Source organism: Biomphalaria glabrata, chromosome 3 (genome assembly GCF_947242115.1).
Source record: "Biomphalaria glabrata chromosome 3, xgBioGlab47.1, whole genome shotgun sequence".
Lineage (NCBI taxonomy): Eukaryota > Metazoa > Mollusca > Gastropoda > Planorbidae > Biomphalaria > Biomphalaria glabrata.
Genome location: NC_074713.1, coordinates 34951779 through 34972580, shown reverse-complemented (window position 1 = coordinate 34972580; position 20802 = coordinate 34951779). Strand labels below are relative to the sequence as shown.

Genomic DNA, 20802 nt, shown 5'->3' with positions numbered 1-20802 from the left:
ATTGGTTTTTTTTTTTATTGATTCATGTTTTATTAGGTACAATAAATAATTATTTCAAGTTTCAACTTGATCCGAGACTACGCGATGGAGAGGGGGCGTGAACAATTATTTAAAGGGACTAAGCCCAACACATTTAACCATAATATATATATTAGTTTCCCTTGTTGGTATCAAACAAAATAATTAATCACTAATGATTAATGGACTAATGGGTCACTTTTTTTAAAATTGATTTATGTCTTGTCTAAGCCAGTGTATAATTGTGCGAAGTTTTCACTTCCTCCGATAACGGGTCTGGGACGTATGCAACCTTTGTACCAGACTCTCTCTGTACCAGACACCCTTTGTACCAGACACTCTTTGTACCAGACAGAGTGAGTTGATAGAAGCTTTGGAACAATATTTCTAATCGCACAGATTTATAGTTGTTGGATTAGATCCATTACAAATTTAATTACATGACTGATCCTAACTAATTTTTACAATTACATGTTATGTGGGTCTATACTGCCAGTTGCTAAAATTAAAATGCTTTCCTTGGTTAAACAGTAGAATATGCAACTTGAATGTGGTGTCACTCAAGAAAATATTAAGAAACTTGAACAGACGAAAACTAAAGGCATGAGATGTAAACATTGGTATTTGACTAGAGTAACACCGTGAGATCACTAAACCTAGAGGCACTTCAAAAGAATATAAAAAAATAAAGTAGCAATAATACATACAAACTGACACGTAATTATCTTCTCTTTTGAAGGAACGTCTGTAATTTATAATATAAACAAGATTACAAAGAGAGTTTTTCTTATCGCACAAACTCAGAGGCGGCCCCCGTCGGATCCCTGTCGGATCCGCCTTTTCGAAAGGAATATTCAAGACATGATTTTATTTTGATTGTCAAAAGTAATAATGTTTCAAAGATTCATTAGCCGTTGTAAAATAAATGTTTTTTTTTTTTTTCAGTTTTACATGTTTTGGATATTCCTTCAAAGTTAAAGATAATTAACTTCCTTGTCCAAATATCCCGCTGGACGACGGGGGATGGCAGCGAGCAGGGAATAAACCCAGGACCGTCGAGATAATCAATCCAGCACGCTAACCGCACGACCAGGCATTGATGCAAACTGGTTACAAACTGATAGCCTATTATTGATTAAGAAATATACTACACGTTACGGCATGTTATCAACCGGATATGTACAATATGTCAGACTAGCGATTTTAGATCATCTTTCAGCATTGATTTGTAATCGACGAAAAAAGAAGAAAAAAAGAACATATATCGTGCTTGTACTTCAATGTCTCAGCAGTCTGTCTGTCAGTGTTAGTCTGTCTGTCCGTCATGTTAATATAAAAAAACAACAACTAAAAGCTATTGAAAATTTGATTCACCTTTTATTATCCTTCCCAAACATCGCAATAGTTTTAATGCCAATTGGCATTTTCATTTAAATGGAACTAGAAAATTTTAAACTTATGATTTAGCACTCTTAAGATCTATATCTTCTAGATCTCAAATATAAATTTGGAATAATTTAGATGTAATTTAGATTAGATTTATGGAAAAAAAAAAAAAAAAAAAAAAAAAACTAAATAATTTATCACTAGACTAAATGCAACATTGGATTTACAAATAGTAGATTCGTTTTAGTGTATTATAACATTGCAATATTGATCTAGACATTTGGAAATCAAAATCAACATTTGAAGTCTAGAAATTGAAATTCTATATCTTGATCTAGTCTATATCATTCTAAACTAGACCTAGAAATTCTAGATCTAGAATCCATAATGATTTAAATTAGAATATAATTATAAATCTAGTTTAAAAACATACTTTACATACTGTAAAAAACTAGATCAAGTTAAAAAAATCCAGATAAGATCTAAATCAAACTATTATGTCTTTTTTTTTTAGATACGAGTTAGATAACGAGGTTTAATAAACATTACTATACCGAGTTGTTTTAGAATTTCATTTAAAGAATTAATTCCATTTGACGTCAAAAGAAAAAAAAATCTACTACGTCACACGGCCTAGTTAAACAAAAAAAAAATGCCTTCATCAATACGAGCACTTTGTTGAGGGTTCATATTCATTGGTGAACCGAATGAGTTCTTTTAGCATTTCATTTAAAGAATCAATTCCATATGACGTCAAAGGAAAAAAAATTCAATTACGTCACAATGGGCTATACCCCAAAAAAATGTCTTTATTAGTACGAGAAATTTAATGATGGTTCATAGACATTGGTGCTCTGAGTTCTAATAGAATTCATTTAAAGAGGATTAAAGACGCATTTTTGTGCGTTTCGTCTGTCAGTCTGTCTGTTCGTCATGTTAGTATAAAAAAAAACACAACTAAAAGCTATTGAAAATTTGATTCACCTTTAATTTTTGTTCCAAAACATCGCAATAGTTTTAAGTATGTAGATTGTTCCGGATGTTTGTATAAATAGCGAGAGAAAAAGAGAATTCCAGATAAATCTAATACCGTTAATTAAATTTTTGGGATGGTCTCTTATAAAAATTAGATGTACATAGCCTTGTAGATAGATTTTCATACCATACTTTGGCGTTAGGAAGTTGTTTTCTTAAAAACATAATTTTAACGATAATTAGATTTTGTAACGTTTTAGCTAGACAATTAAATGTAGTGTAAGAGAGAAGTGAGATTTTACATAAATAGAGATAAAATATTTTTCATAAGAAATCCGGAACAACCTATTTTCGTAAATGAGAAGAAGATTATTTGTTCTATTTATTAGAAGAGGGATTTCAAACAGTTATTTGGCGACGATTTGTAAGAAAATTAAAGTAATGTAGGTCGATTTCTTTTTTAAACAAAATCCTGAACATTCTTTACTGATTTAAAAACTTTTGTTATGTTTCAGCAAGAAAATTAAATGTAAAATAAGTCTAAAAAGTGATTTTCAATAATCTTTTCTAGTAAATTACTTTCTTTTTTTAAAATGCTGAACTAACTATTGTCGATATTTTTTTAAAAAAATAAAGTTATTTGACATAAATTTGTTTTAAGATGAAAATACGGAACAATTTGATATTGATAATTAAACTATAGTGACGTATTGTCAAAGAATATAAGTGTAATATTAGTCAGTTTTGCGATTTCAAACAATCATTTGACATAATTTATTTTTTATAAAATAATATCTGGAACAACTTTTTAGTTAATGAAATATAAGTCAGTATAGAGATTTTCATTTAGCATTTAAATGCTATTTACATAAAAAAACGGAACAACATATTTATTATTGATCATGTGTTTTTTGCAAAGTTTAAGCATGGAAATTGAATGTAATATAGGTTAGAAGAGCAAACAAACATTCGTTGGCGGAACAATATTTTATAGATACTTAAAACTATTGAGATGTTTCGGAAGGAACATTAAAGGTTAAATCAGATTTTCGATAGCTCTTAGAGTTATTTTTTTTTAAATTAAACCTTAAGTACAGACCAACCGACAGACAAAACGCACAAAAATAAGCTCTTTTATTCTGATGGGGGCACTAAACAAAAAAAAAATCTGATTATTTAAACAATTTTGAGGGAACTGATTAGTACCATGTCTTGGTACACGCGTCTGCATGTCACGCTACTGCACGAAAAATCGCTGCATAAAAAGTCCATTTTTAAATATGTGCGTGATATTTACATACAAAGTGCATTATTAGCCTTTATAAACAAACAGAAATGTTTTCTTTTAATTTTAGCAGCTGGTTGACCGGATAAAACACCTTTAACTAATATTTATATTTGCTGTGAACATTTCTTGTACATTTTATAAATATATTTGACTTACTGATACTGAAAATATAGAAAAAATAATGTCCTTCATTGTTATATTGTAACATTGCCTCCCTTACATTTACGTAATTGTTTTAGAATTGGTGTATTTTTATGGAAAAAAAATCGCTTGCATAATTAATTTTATAAACTAAACGGTTTCCTTTTAGAAAACCAAAAATAGCCGTTGCACCTAAACTTTTTGAGCCGCATCGCATGGTGAAATAATATTTTTCATTTCTCATCTAGTTTTCGAGATCTGGGTGTGATAAACGGACATGTTGCACAAACCTAATAGCGGCTTACGGGGGCCGCTAAAAAACAAATGAAGAAGAATTAAATGTTATAAAATGTATATTTAGATACAAAAAGGCAAATGGAGGTGCGATATTTAAAATAAAAAGATATCCTTTTTTTCATCGGGGTTTTCATACAATCTAAGTCAAAGATTACTTTTTTTTTTGAGAAGTGAATCATCGCTTTTGTTTGGGAATCAGTTACATAGTTCATTAATTTATCAAGTTGTTCATGTCTTTTCAACGCCTGTAGTAAATAGAGGGGGGGGGGATCCCACAAAAAAAAAATACAGTTCAGTAAGCAGGATGTTCCTACTTAGAAGCCAATATGGCTGATAAGAAAGATTTGAAGACAGTGTAGTGCTGTAGACCCTACTAGCAAACATAAAAAGTCTGAGATTCAGCACTCATTATAAAACTTATTCTAAAAATTAAAAGTTTTTCTTTTTTTTTTTTTGGCTTCCATTTTTTCACGCAACTAGAGATTTTTTAGTCATTTTTAAAAGGGTATATTAAGCCTCTTAATAGACAATGGATATTTAAAAAAAATTAAACTTTGCATTCACCATCATTTTATCAAATGGAAACATATTTCTGAAAAAAAAAAATTAGATAAACATTTTTCAGCACGTGTCAAAGTGCAAACTAGAGCTATATACATTAGGAAGTCTTTCTTTGTACTTACATTGTAGCTATCCAGATGATGTGTTGTTCTCTGTACTAAAATTTTAGCCATCCAGATGATTGAGTCGCACCATTTCTTTGTAACTTTGATTCAGGTATTCCTCTAATTAACAGTAGTATTCATTTTGACATTCGTTATAAATCATAAAATCATCTCCCTTGAAACAAAAAACAGAGTGAGCATCGAATCTTTTAAAAGAAGAAAATGTAATGGTATTAATATAAGTAGCAAATATTTAAACAAATTTGTCGTCTGTGTCCCTCCTCGGCAATGCCTTTTTGGGGGTCTCAAATATGTGTTCCGCGACCCTCTTGAGAGCTCCCCAGCTGTCTCTCTCAGAGGCCATCTGCTGCTAGCTGCTTTTCTTTATGCCAGTGACGGCATAATGTCGCTTGACTTGAATAGACCTCCGTCAGAAAATGGCTTTTTACTTCTAGAGGCACACATCTCCTTTACATGGTGGTAGGTCTAGATCTTGCTATAGAAGCAGGGGCGGACTGGCTATATGGGCAAACGGGCAAATGCTCGGTGGGCCGGTACCAAATGGGCGGCTCTGGTCGCGACCAAAGAAAAAACAATTTCAATGCAGACAACTTAAAAAAAAAGCAACAGCAGCAAGACACAAAGGCCCGAACACGTTTTCTTGTTGTTGTTTTTAGTTCTTATTACAATTAATTTTGTTTGAAATTCAACAAGAATATCACAAAGAAAGAAAATACACTATACACTGTACGTATTATCATTTGCAAAACGTTAGACCGTACTTTCTGCTAGGCACGAGCGGCATGGACTGCTTTGATGTCTTGGAGGTTGTGTTTGGCCTAATCATTTTGCTGGTCGGCAAGGGCCTTTGATGGCAATCACATTTTTTTTTGCTCCTTCCCTCTCCCGTCTTTTAATGGTTCCAATGAAATTTAACCAAAAAGAGGGATGAGATAGGCGCGACAATTAGCTCTTTAACACATACACACAGCCGCGAAATTGCAAACCACCCAACGTATTCACAGCTCAATAGGGGTATAAAGCTCTCCTTTCTGCGATTTGAAAAGAAAAAGTAAAGTTTCTTTTTATTACATTTAATAACATAGATCTAAAAATACTACACTTAAGGCTTACAAAAAAAAATTTAATTAAAAAATAAATCTAGATCTAAATCAATTTTTATACAATTATAATTAATGACAAACTTATGCTTAGTAATAATAATAAGGCTAGTCTTCGATTCCGAAGATAAGTGAGGAATGCAGTATTTCCCGTGGCTGTGCAGCCCCAGCTGAGACCTACATATTTTGCCTCGGCAGCAGATTTTCTTTTGGTCTCAAATGTGTATCCCGCGGTCTTCGTGAGTGACATCCAGCTGTCTCGTTCTGAGACCGCATGCAACCAGGTGCTCTCTTCTATGTCAGCCAAGGCATGTTGACGCATAAGCATGTCTTTGAAGCGTTTCCGTGGGGTGCCTCTGTTACGTTGACCACCTTTTAGCTCACCAAAAAAGACTGCATTTGGCATACGTTCGTCTCCCATACGGGATACGTGCTCTATTCAGCGTAAGTCTCGGACCAAAAGAAGTCCCTCTATACTGTCCATACCGGCGTTCGCAAGGACATCGCTGTTTCTAGTGGGGTCTTGCCACCGTATGTCCATGATAGAGCGCAAGCATCTTTGGTGGAAGCGCTCAAGAAGTCTTAGATGTTTCCTGTATAGTGTCCATGTCTCAGAGCCATACAGAAGGGTTGAGAGAACCACCGCCTGGTAGACATTGATTTTTGTAGGCAGGCGGAGCGATTTGTTCTTCCAAACTCTCGCCTGAAGGCGTCATTTAGCGCTACTGGCCCTGTCCAGACGGTTATCAACTTCCCTTGAAAGTGAGGCGTCATTTGAGACTATACTACCTAGATATGTGAAGTGGTCTACCACATTAAGGGGCTGTCCGTTTACGGTGATCCTTGGGGCTGAGTATGTTTTAATGGGTGACTTCTGGAACATGACTTCTGTTTTCCCGAGGTTTATAGATAGACCGAAAGAGGCGGCAGCGTATGCAAATTCGTTTACCGCGTTCTCGAGGTCATGTTCATTGTGAGCTAGCAGGGCGCAATCATTGCCATAGAGAAGCTCCGTTATGACCATCTCCTTTGTTTTTGTATGGGATAGTAGACATCGAAGATTGAACACATTGCCGTCAGAACGAAACCAGATATAGATGCCTTCGTGCAATCGCTGCCTCTTTTGACCCAGCATTACGCCAAAAAAGATAGCGAATAGAATAGGGGCAAGTACACAGCCCTGCTTCACGCCATTTTCTATTGGGAGGTGATCTGAAAGGGCACCATACCGGCTCTGAAACTACATTGACTTTCAGATAAGACCTCGTCCACTAAAGAGTGGGTTAGTCGGTCGAGCAGCTTAGTATGAAATCATTAATGATACAAATTATTAACCTACAATAATTACAATAATTTATATAGCGCTGTCACATCCGATATTTAATGAAAGGAGATTTTCACATTAAGTAAGTGCCTCTCTAATCGTTGTACTTTCTCTTATCTTTTAATGGAATGGGTTGCCTGAGTCAGCCAAGAAAATCAATGATTTAGCATATTTTAAGTCACAGATCAACATGTATGACTAGATTGACACATGAAATGCGTAAGACGTAACAATCTTATTTTTTGAAGAAACGTCTGTAATCTATAAGTAATACCAAAAAACTTCAAACTCATAAGGCTGCTATTGTATTGTTTATAGTTTTCAGACTACATACATGTATAAATAGAATACAGTATGTAATCCTACGAATGCATACATCCAGTTTTCGATGCGTTATCAAACTTTATATATTTTGTAGAGAATTAGACTTACACCTATAATATAACACATGGGCGTAGCCGGCAGGGGAGAGTCTTCAAACCATCACTTGCCTCAGACCTCATTGTCTGAAAGGGAAACTTTACTTACTGCCCCAGTGCAGCCAACTTAAGCAAACTACAGTCACCAAATTTCATGAGCGTAGCCAAAAGGGGTTTTGTGGTTTCCCTTCCCCCTCCAATACAAAAACTAAAGCATTTTACCCTTTTCTACCAGTCGCTGGACTCCATTGAATAGCAAATTTGGTTTTTGAATTTTTTTAGCGAAAGAGTAGCAGGCTAATTGCACTGTAGATGCCTCAGAATATGCATTTTTAAAGCTTAAAATAACGGAAATAATGCTTGGTTCAGGGGTTCGCCACGGACCCCACTGGGGGGAGCTCACAGCGGTGTGTACTGTCTTTCCACTAATTATAGGAAGAGAGTATTTTAGGCTAGAAAAGACGTTTGAAAGAATGAAAGATCAGAATGTAATGAAGATTAATTACATACACACACACACAAATATATATATATATATATATATATATATATATATATATATATATTGTAATAACTTAAGTGAGACAACTCAACGAGGACATAGACGTTTATTTACATAGAGACATGACAAACACAAAGGGCATCTGCCTTGAGTACAGCATCTCCATATTGGCTCTCTGCTTGGGCGGAAATCGTTAGTCCCTAATGTCAACATCCGACTTGTTTAGTCACAGATAGTGCGCACCTTCTTTCTGCACTATCTTGGATGGCGGTGCGCATGATTACATGATAACATTATTGTGGAGTAGGGTAAAAATCCCCCCCACCGAAAATATATGACATGCCATTTGTGGGCCGGTTTATATGGTAATGCCCGGGCCGATTTTGATACCCAGTCCGCCCCAGTATAGAAGCACCTTTCTACTCTACCTGTTAGGCAGGTCTATTCTCCTTCTATACGCACATGTCTCCTCTACCTGTGTGGTGGGTCTAGATCATGAATGAGTAGTTTACATACATCTTTATGTATATCTAGTCTCGCATAACTTCCTTAAGGTCAACAAAAAACCAGGACCAAGACAACAAGAAGGTTATGCAGACGAGATAAGGAAAGTGTAAACTTTCTTTTTATCCCCAAAACACAATAATAAGCTTCAAAGGAAAATTCCTGATAGTTTAGAACAGCGTTCCTCAAGTTGGGCTACACATAGACCTCGAGTCTGATATTTAGAACAGCGTTCCTCAAGTTGGGCTACACAAGACCTCGAGTCTGATATTTAGAACAGCGTTCCTAAAGCTGGGCTACACATAGACCTCGAGTCAGATATTTAGAACAGCGTTCCTCAAGCGAGGCTACACATAGACCTCGAGTCAGATATTTAGAACAGCGTTCCTCAAGCGAGGCTACACATAGACCTCGAGTCAGATATTTAGAACAGCGTTCCTAAAGCTGGGCTACACATAGACCTCGAGTCAGATATTTAGAACAGCGTTCCTCAAGCGAGGCTACACATAGACCTCGAGTCAGATATTTAGAACAGCGTTCCTCAAGCTGGGCTACACATAGACCTCGAGTCAGATATTTAGATCAGCGTTCCTCAAGCGAGGCTACACATAGACCTCGAGTCAGATATTTAGAACAGCGTTCCTCAAGCGAGGCTACACATAGACCTCGAGTCTGATATTTAGAACAGCGTACCTCAAGCGAGGCTACACATAGACCTCGACTCTGATATTTAGAACAACGTTCCTCAAGCGAGGCTACACATAGACCTCGAGAGACTCGTGGGATCAGGCAAGACTTCAAAAGAAAACCAAAACTTAGCGCTGTCTGTGAGTACAAGGAGCGGTGAAAGTACAATGCTACACAGGGGACATATAAGGGGGGGGGGGTCATATTGAAAATTATTATAAGCCTTAGGAAATTCATAGATATCAGCACTTCCAATTTTCTGTACAGGATAAAAAAAAAAAGCTAACAATATTGTTATAGTTCATTAATTTAAATATTTAACAAGTGAGTGCAATACAAAAAGAAAAGTACCATATAAAGAACCTGTAAAACTACGATTTGCGCAGTACAACTATAAAGTAGTGCACTGTAACTATAAGAATTGTGCCGTACAATCAAAAGTAGTTGCAATACAGCAAAAAGTTCAACCCCACTAAAAAAAATATCACAAGAACAAAGAATCGTGTTGTTATCCATATTAAGCCACTGAATTTCTTCCACACTCAATATACATTTGGTTTATCAAAAGCCTTGTATTCCTGCTAGACATGTATTATACTTATATGACTTATTGGTATGATCACATGTCTGTAGAGATCAGTCAATTAATTACTTTATTAGACAGCAGAAATATTTCACTGTGCCAGACTGAGTAAATGAATTCTCTCTTGTATCATCATCTTGACAGGAAGTGTGTCGGGAGATCGTCTGCGAGCAGGGGCAACATCCGGTCTCTGGCTTTTGTCTTCCCATATTTTTGACCGCCACTGGTCTAGGCTTTGAGCTGTACTTTGGCTTACGTCCCCTTCAAATAATCGATCTAGCCGGTAAGTACAATGTAAGGGACTTTTATATATATCGCTTTAAGATGGAATGTAATCATAGATCTTGCTAATATAAGATAGTTTTTACAAAGCATATATCAACTCTGTCTGTCTGGAAAAAAGATTGTACACGGTTATTTCTCCCACACCCAATCTCGGATCAAGTTGAAATTGGGCACAATTATTTCTTGTACATGACAAAACAAGAATCAATAGAAAAGAAAAACAATTAGTTAATTGATTATTAGTAGATGGCGTTAAGGACATCTATTTCTGTGGTCCACGGTTAACGAGGGTGTTATGTGGCCAGCACAACTACCAACCGCCTTTACTTTCCCCAACTAGTGTCAGGTACACATTAGATCTAGGTGGAATCAGAGGTGCCCTAAGATCCCGAAATAAAAAATCCCAGTCTTCACCAGGATTCGAACCCGGGTCCCCTGGTTCGGAAGCCAAGCGCTTTACCTCTCAGTTTCCCTATGATTTATAAGTTGGCAGCAATTTGTGACAGTGATAATCTTATACTTTTAGAGTTTCGTGTAGGTATTAAAATTAACTTGAAATTTATTACTTTGGTAAAGAGATAAGATTTTATTATTTCTATTTTTTCCCCAAGATATCGTTCCTACAACATGACAGAATTTCTTTGTCTCAAGTAAACCTATAACGTGACCGATTCTCACCCTAACATTATGTTTTTTTCCCCGTGTAATTTCACGTATTGATTAATAAGTAGAAATGAGACTATTATAGATTAACGTATTAATTAATCTCAGATAATTAGAGATTGATATGTAGATGATGGTAATAAACCATTGATAAGGAAAGGAAAGTAATTTGGTCCTACACTAGTGATTCATAAGGTTAGTCTAAGCGTGCTTGCTAATGACATTATATCACGTAGGCCAAGTAAACATGAGGCAATTAGTAGTGACTTATTCTTCAGACACACGGGGATATAATTTAGAACTAGAGTTTGCAGACAAATAAAAAAAAATGAACAACTAACAGGACTTAGAATTCATGAACATACACACAATGCTTCATTTTAGAAAAGATTAAAATTTGAACAAAAATATTCTACCAACACTTTTCCATTTTTTTTTTCGAAAGTGCAACCTTCAGTTTGAGTGACCGGAAGTTGACGAAAGAGACGGTTAGAATTCCATTTTTTTAAATTACCCGAACAACAACAACTAGTATCCAAGTAAACATTTGCCTTCCAATCATAGAATGACATAGGTCAAGTAGGAAACATGTCCAAACTGTTTGTTTGTAAAATGTTTTCAATGTTTCGGATGTTCCTTCGGAGCTGAAGATAATTTACTTCCTAGTCCAAACCTACTGCAGGACGAAGAGGGAAGGCAGCGTCTTGTAGGTCATGTTACAAGACACATCTACACATAATGAATTTTAGGTTGACCATCGTCCATCGTGGTTCGATGATGACCACTTTTGTCATCTAGGGGGCTGAGGGCTTTGCACTGGGGTTTTGTGCCTCCTCCTGTGGCTGGTGTGAGCCCAGAATGTTAGCATTGCTGGGAGTCACGACTACAATCAGTCAGCCTTAATAAGGATTATTGCTGAAACAAAAACTGTTCCATAAATCAGGGCCTTAGGCATAGGCAAACTAGGGAGCCGCCTAGGGCTCGTACAAGACTCAAACATTTTTTAGATAATAAAATTGCGAAACATGGATTCCATCTACAACATAGCAGAACTCTTGGTTTTATGTCTACTATGTTTCTATGTTTATTCACGAATCTACTTCTTAGACTACGTATGTTAGAAGACCATGTTTTTTTTTTCTTTTGGTGAAATGTCGAAACGTTATTTCTAGTCTGGTGACCATGAATCATCCATGAAGCACATTCGTGCTATCGGGGCTATATGAATTGAACTTATTTCTGATTTACATACACACACAGGCAGGCTTTTCATTCATTGCCTAGTTTTAGGTCTTAATTTTTTTTCTTTCTATTTCATTTTGGGCCACCAAATTCACTCCGCCTTCGGCCTCCGATTATCTTAGACAGGCCCTGCTCAAATAGTCAATATCTATCTATCTATCTATCTATCTATCTATCTATCTATCTATCCGTCCGTCGTCCGTCCATCAGTCCGTCTGTCCGTCTCTCAGTCTGTCAATCGTATATATATTACAGAATCATTCTTAACAATCGAAGTGATATGGCTCTAACGTTTTGTATTATGCTGTTCAACAAAAGTTCCAAAGTTTATTTTGAAATGTTCAACATTTGTGTTTAGTGCCGCACATGAAATGCATATACAAGTGTTGAATACATTTCTTGCTCTGTTCGAAGATGTTTTCAAAAGATAGAATATAATATACCGGTAATTAATATGAAGAGTGTTTCACTTATAGTGCTTCAATGTTATTTTTTTTTTATTCATCTGGTTATATAAATGTTAAAACTGTTTCTTACATGTTGCCTATATAAAATAATAAATGTTGTTAAAACTGTTTCTCTTATGTTGCTTATATAAATGTTGTGAAATCTGTTTCTCTCATGTTGCCCATATAAAATTATAAATGTTGTGAAAACTGTTTCTCTCATGTTGCCTATATAAAATTATAAATGTTGTGAAAACTGTTTCTCTCATGTTGCCTATATAAAATTATAAATGTTGTGAAAACTGTTTCTCTCATGTTGCCTACATAAAATTATAAATGTGAAAACTGTTTCTCTCATGTTGCCTATATAAAATTATAAATGTTGTGAAAACTGTTTCTCTTATGTTACCTATATAAAGAGCTTTTTAGTCTGCCATCACTTATGACTTCACCCACATATGTTTCTTGTGTTTAGGTAAGGATGACCTGCGGCACTATCTACCTGCAGAGATGGAAGTTTACCTGGGCCAGACGCTACTGCAAAATAGTTTCCAGATACAGGTGAACTCTCCATTTGATGAAGTTAACTTTGAACAAAACAAACTTTTACCACCACCAAGAAAAAAAAAAGAAAAAAAAAAAGCAAAACTTTAATATAGATAAAGTTCAACTTACAAAAATAAATTTTAAAAACTTTAACGTTATAAAACAACATACATATGTTAGTGACTCATCTAGTCACTTGTGTGGGTGTTGAAACTAAAAGGGAGATAAAGTAAAAAGCTGAAACTTGTATTCTTCAAACACTCTGTAGTATTAGCGTACAAGCCATGATTCCACCTATCAATGATTCTCCCACTTACGAAAATGTAACCTGTTATTATTTTCCTTGTGCCTGGAACAATGAAGCACCTTTCACAATCGAAATCGCGGAGGTTCAATTGACCAAAAACGATTTATTCGCAATTTAGACCCAAGAATTTTGTTTTAAAGTTGACAGATCAAAACGTAGAAGCTTAAACTTCCTTTTATTACTTTTTAAACTTTTTGTTTTTACAGTACCTCTATTCAACTTGTAACTTTCGGGGTGGGTGGAACTGGGACACGGACCTCGAAAACGGTTCTAACGATTTTCCTAGAAATTTGACAGTTGATATAGGGAAAAGAATTAGCTCATTGGCCACACTAAAAGAATGACTAGCTCATTGGCCACACTAAAAGAATGACTAGCTCATTGGCCACACTAAAAGAATGACTAGCTCATTGGCCACACTAAAAGAATGACTAGCTCATTGGCCACACTAAAAGAATGACTAGCTCATTGGCCACACTAGGAAAACTCGAGTTTGAACGTTATCATTTCTCCAATGTGTTGAATAAACTAATGTTCATGAAAAGTTTTGAGAATTGTCTTCTAAAAGTCTAGATCAGTGATGGGCAAAGGTTTTAAGAAGCGGGCTAAAAATTCAATAAAAAAAAAAAATTAAAAATTCCTATAGTTAAGAATCATATGAGTGTGGTGTCGCGCTACTGTTCATGTGATTATATGAAAAACCACGTATTAATTGCTGTTTTAAATTATGTTCCCCACTTGTATGCATATTAAATATATTTTTCTCTTTTAAAAAAAAGTAAACATTTTTTTTTGTGAATGTAGAAGTTAGTATGACAGAACTTATTTAACTTTGCAATACATTTGTACAAAAAAAAATATTTGACACAAGATATAAAATCTTTTGCATAAATGTGTTAAAAATATGGTACATAGCCATCTCCCTCACTAAATAACATCCCGTGTTTGTTACTATTAATAGTGAATTGTTGTAAAAATGGTGTGTTTTTATAAAAAAAAAGTGCTTGAATAGTTGATTTTAAAATTACATTTTTCGCTTTCAGAAAAGAAAAAAGTAACCGTTGCATCAGAACTTTCAAATGTCTAAAATATCATGATGTCGGATTTTCAATATCTTTTCTAGTTTACGAGATTTAAACGGGACGGACAGACAGACCACACAAAACTAATAGCGTCTATTCTCCTTTCGAGGGCCGCTAAAAAACATCTTTTTTAAAAACTGTTTTTTTCTTGTTTATAATACCTCGAATCAAGACGCACTTCCAAATGGGTGGGCCAAACCTTCTGGGTGGACACAGTTCTCGAAAACGGCTCCAGCGATTTTCCTAGAAATTTGACAGTTGATGTATAGCGTTAGGAATTACTAGTTCGTTTGCCACTCATTTTTCAATGGATATAAAAAATAAATTCGTAACGGAACTATAAAATACTTATCCTGAACAGACTTGACGTCTTTGGGTATTTCCAAATGTTGGCATTTGGAATTTCCAAACGTTTAATAAGTCAATGTTCGAGAACGTCTTCTAAGTCTAGATCTATAGGCCAACATGGGTCTGATAGATGATGAGTCATCAAATGGGCAGCGAGTGTAGTCATGTAAGTCATTAATTGTCAAACTGGCAAGGAGCTATTTAAGTTAACGGAACGGTTTGATTGGCAATGAGTAGTCGATGATTTGCCAATTAGGCAATGATTTATATGAAAAAGTGATTATTGAACAAAACCCCAACAACTAATGATACTATGTGTGTGTAACCTAGGATACGGGGGATACGATGGAAAGTACAAGAGGCTACATTCACGTGCTCATGCTGAGTGCACGATTTCCCCCTGGTTTTCAGTCTTGAGAAAATACGTGAAAGTAGGCCTACTACTACTCAGTGGGTGCAGCCGTGCATCTCACAATTCAAAGATGGCGCACTTCTCATTGGACGCACAGACACAAAGCACATATATCACGTGACAAATTTTTCACATGCAGCACTCTTCACATGGCACACTCACTTTGCTTTGGTTATAAAAATGTTTGAATGGTTTCATTGGTGTTCAATCTGATAGATTTATTATTTTTAAAATCTTAACTTCTAATAATAAAATATTTTATTTATTCAAAGAGATCCCTTGAGTATTCTTACTGATGGAGATACATTTTTTTTTGTAGAGAGTATCTTTAGATTATTCTTTGTGTAGGATATCACATTTCTAGTCTTCCTGGTAGATCGCCTCCTGGTGAATATTCTTTGCATCTTTCTCGTATGGATTTCCCTTAGATATTTATATTGTAGATATTCAATACCTATAATTTTTTTATTATAATTAATGGAGCAATTACTGTGTCAAATAATAACATAACAGTTTTCATCGAATGCCCGTAAATTCGAAATTTAAAAAAATCAAACAAAGCATTAGGTTTTTTTTCAACAAGAAATTTTTACAAAGAACATACAACTAAAATGATATTTAACCCATATTATGCCAATATTTGGAATATGCGTCTTCTGTTTGGGACCCACCAAGTCAAGAAAACATAAAAAAACTAACATACCAAACTAGAGCAGTGAGATTCATAACAAATGAGTATTCACATTTGATTAGAGTAACACCTATAGTAAAAAAAACTAAATTTAGAAACCCTTCAGGATAGAAGACCATAATTTACAGATACAAAAAAAAACAACAAGGTTACAAAAGACAGTTTGTGTGGAAACACAAACTCAAAATCGGCCCCCGAAGTGGTCCACCCAGGCAGGCTTCAATATTTTCAGAAAGAACATCCAAATGAAATTATATCAAAGACAAATGAGAGAGAAGAATGGAGAAAGAAGGTTAACAGATCTTGTGCCCCAACGGTCCCGCAGATCAAAGGATAGGTGAAAGTGAATGTAAAGTTAGATGTGAACCTGGCCTAACTAGTTCCCCTTTTAGACCTTGTGGTCTATATGGCAGATGATGTAAAGTTCATCTGTTTTTGTGGCCTACGGTTAACGAGGTGTCATGTAGCCAGCACAACGACCAACCGCCTTTACTTGTCCCCAACTAATGTCAGGTACCCATTAGAGCTGAGTGGACTCAGAGGCGCCCAAAGATTCAAAAGTTGAAAATCCCAGTCCTGGATTCGAACACGGGACCCCCGGTTCGGAAGCCAAGCGCTTTACCGCTCAGCCACCGCGCCTCTCCTGGCCTAACTGATGTTATAATTGATCTAATTGTTTTGAAAAGGCTCAATCTCTTATTTAAAAAGGAAACCTCAGGATTTGCGCTATTCAATTTTAGCTTTATCATCATAGGAATCCTTGGGCCTTAGGCCTCTTTTCTTTGCCTCTTTTTTGGGCTTTATGTGCCTCTTTTATGGGCCATCTTGCCTCTTTTGTGGGCTTTTTTTATTTGTAAGTTCTCATAATTCACAAGTATTTAATATCAAAGACAGACTACCTAACCATCCTAACCATTGAACCCACTAAAGACAGAAAAGTGATACAAGTATCCTCTACTCCAGAACAATCAACACAATATGAGATATCCCTGACCCCCAACACCCTATTTCTGGAAAACTACCTGAGCATTGTACAGGTATATGAAAATCCTCGTATCATCGAAAAGAAAAAAAAAATTTCCGCTATAAAAAAAAAGTTCAGGAAAATGAAATTTATAAGATTACTATTCGTTTTAAATTAGGTCTAACTTATAATGCATACTGATTAGCTTTTTCTCTATAAAAAAAACTGCTTGAATAACTGATTTTAAAAATTAGATTTTTCGCTTTCAGAAAAAAAAAAAGTAGCCGTTGCATCAGAACTTTGAATGGTCTAAAATATTGTGATGTCGGATTTTCAATATCTTTTCTAGTTTACGAGATCTAAACGGGACAGACAGACAGACGGACAGACATTTCGAACAAAACTCATAGCGTCTTTTCCCCTTTCGGGGGCCGCTAAAAAAGAAGAAAATAATAAAATGCTCAGAAGGGCACAAAGATAAAGGCACATTTCTTATTCCATATAAAAAAATATTTAAAAAAAGTAAAATTCTACTTTCAGACCTTGAGATCTATATGGCAGATGATGTTAAGGTCATCTGTTTCTTTGGCTAACGGTTAACGAGCAGGGTGTCATGTGTCCTGCACTACGACCAACCGTCTTTACTTTTTCCCAACTTAAGTCAGATACCCATTAGAGTTGGGTGGAGTCAGAGCGCCCTTAAAATCCCGAAATTCAAAATCCTAGTCGTCACCGAGATTCGAACCCAGGACCACAGGTTCGGTAGCCAAGCTCTTAATCATTCAGCCACCGCGCCCCCTTATCCCATATGCTTGGGCAAATTTACACAAGTGATTCTTCTTTCCTAGTGCTATTAGACCCTGTAATGGGTTGCCTAAAATATAAGCCATGAAAACCAACGAATTAATTCATTTATTAATATGCATGACTAAATGGACCCATGGATACGTGTTTGACGAATATCACCTTGCAGTAACGTCTGTTGGATGTTGTAAAAATAAAAACAATCACTAAGCAACTTTTAGCCCACTTCAGACATAGAACGTTAAATAAAAGGATAATAAAAAGTATAAGTAAAATTCCTAAAACTTCAGCTAGGTCAATCTGTGTGTAGTTAGGTCATGGGCGTAGCCAGGATTTGTTTTCGGTGGGGGGGGGGGGGGGGTGTTTGGGGGGGATTTTTTCTACCCCCCGCCCAGCCCTCCCGCGAAACCCTAACCCTAACCCTGAGCGCTAGGAGCTCCCTCAGCACGGGGCGAAGCCCCGCCGCCAAGCACTATTTCTGGTATTGAAAGCCAACAAAATGAATATTCTGAGGTATCTACTGTAAATTTTCCTGCTATTAAAATGTTTTATTTCAAAAACCTAAAATGCTATTCTTACATCCTTAAGGGCGCCAAGTTGTACTAGGATGTCATCGCAACCCTAGTATGCGTACTTCATTTTGTCGGAAAACATGTCCCGCAAACCTCATGCGACGCTCTGTCTAAATCTTACTAAGGAGTTGACTCCCAGTTCGGCAAAGGATTTCCTTGATTTAGACCCGATCTCTATAACTGACTCCTAAAATCTGTCTTAGCCATCTTTGTTGAGCCACTTTTAGTGTTTTATTCACTGCACTTTATTAATTGAGCCCCGCCACTGGTAGAAATGTGTAACCTCTCTTGAATACGCTCTTGGAATTAAGTGACTGTAGTTTGCTTTAAATTTTATATCGAAAAGTGAAGTTTCATCGTCAAAATCATCTGTTGGGGGTTTTAAACTAAAAAATCTCTGGAGTTATTCTGTTTTTGTTTTTTTTAAATTCAAAACCCCATTCAGCTACGGTCATAGAATTTAGTAACTGTAGTTTGCTTTAGAATAATATTGAAGGTAGAGGTTTTCCACCTCAAAACGCTCTGTAGGGGGATTTTAAACTCAAAACCATCTGGAGGGGTTTTAAACCTTTAAAAAAGCCATCTGTAGGAGAGGGATTTAAACTCAAAACCCCCAATTATCTTGGCTACGCTCAAGTAATTTTAGTGTGTAATTTGATTTTTTTTAAATTGAAGAGGTATTTTTTAGCATCAAACCACTCTGAAGGGGGATTTAAACTCAAAACTCCTTTTGGCAACGTTCATAGCATTTTGATTGCGTAATTTGCTTTTTTCTTACATTAAAGATGTATTTTTTAGCTTCAAACCCCGCTTGCGGAGGGTTTAAACTCAAAACCCCTTTGGCTACGCTCATAGATTTCTGAGTTTGTAATTTTCTTTTTTTTTTATAGCTTTTTTTAATGGATAACTGTTTCTCCATACAAGTAGCTGCCAACAAAACCTATCAATCATCATTAGATACAATCCAAAACCAAGCCTTGCGGTTAATTAGTGGAGGTATGAGAACTACTCCCACAGCAGCCTGTGAAATAGACTCCAATATTGAACCTCTTAAGTTAAGGCGCAACAGAGCAGCATTAGAAGCTATTGAGAGATACAGAAGGTTGGAGGACGATCATCCAAATAAATTACTAACACAGAGAAATAGGAAAAACAACCAAAAAAAAGCAAAGGACTCTGATCCAACTTACTGACGAACTAGCCCTAAAACACCACCTACCCAATAACAGAGAAAAAATTACCAGGTTTTCAAACATTACACCCGGACTAAACTACAAACAACCAACCATCAAAACACATTTACTAAATAACACCTTAACAAAAGAATCAAATCCACTGGAGCTCAAAGTAGGCACGCTTGAAACAATCGAAAGCTATCAAAAAACAGCTATCCATATTTATACAGACGGATCGGCTTTCAAAGCTACCATCAATGCTGGTCTTGGTGCCTTCCTGGACTTCCCTAAAAATAAACACTTTGAGATAAGCGCACCCTGTGGTGATTACTGCTCAAACTTCCAAGCCGAAATTGAGGCAATTACCATAGCACTCCAGACAGTGGAAAACAAATTATATGAAGGAGTGCAACCACCATCAGATATTGTTGTCTTTACAGACTCCCAATCTACTCTGCAAGCACTTAACAGCAGCACCTCAAACAGCCCAAGAGAGTTGACAACATTCATTTTGATGATCCACCAGATGATATCAAAATTAAATATCAATATTACACTACAGTGGATCCCTGGACACATTGGCATCATGGGAAATGAAAAGGCAGATAAGCTATCAAAGGCAGGTTCATCTATGGAACAACCAGATAGACCTGTTAACTACCTCACCCTAAGGTCAATGTTAGTCAACAATCACAAAGAGGAGTGGCTCAACCAATGGGCATCAGGAAACACAGGCAGAGCCATGTACAGAGAAATGACTACGCCTAACAAACTGGACAGTGTTAACTTCCTCCCCCGCAAAGAACAATCTACAATCTTCCAACTAAGAACAGGACACACACAACCATTAAATTACCACCTGAACAAAATAAACTCCACACAACTACCCCTTTGCAGACATTGCGCCCACCCCTTTGAAACCGTAAACCATATCCTCTTTGAATGCCCCTCCCTAATCCACCTTAGGCAGACCCTACTTCCACTACAGCCCAACATAACCAACACCCTGTACGGCAGTGCTGAACAACTGAAGAAAACAGCACACTTTTTTTCCTTGGCACAGTCTGCAAAAGAGCTCACAGCTCAGCAGCAATAAAGCTGGCTAGAAGAAGAAGAAGTAGAAGAATAGCTTTTTTTAGCTTCAAAGTCCACTAGAGGGGAGTTTAAACTCAAAACCCCTTTGAATAAACTCATAACTTGTTGAGTTTATAATTTGCTTTGTTTTTAATATTAAAGAGGTATTTTTTACCTTCAAACCCCGCTGAAGGGGGGTTTAAATTCAAAACTGAGTCAAAACCGATTTAGCTACGCTCATAAAATTTTGAGTGCGTAATTTGCGTTTTTTTTATACCGGT

General features: G+C 36.1%; 1 protein-coding gene across 5 annotated transcripts in view; it reads left to right on the top strand.

The window, feature by feature from the left end:
* The window catches only part of LOC106054673 (uncharacterized), a 43377-nt gene that overhangs the window by 14630 nt on the left and 7945 nt on the right, over positions 1 to 20802 (top strand). For all 5 annotated transcript variants that reach the window (XM_056024717.1, XM_056024714.1, XM_056024712.1 and 2 more), the window contains exons 3-4: positions 10055 to 10193; positions 13022 to 13107. In XM_056024717.1, the coding sequence (XP_055880692.1) occupies positions 10055 to 10193; positions 13022 to 13107 (225 nt within the window). The remainder of the gene's footprint in view (positions 1 to 10054; positions 10194 to 13021; positions 13108 to 20802) is intronic.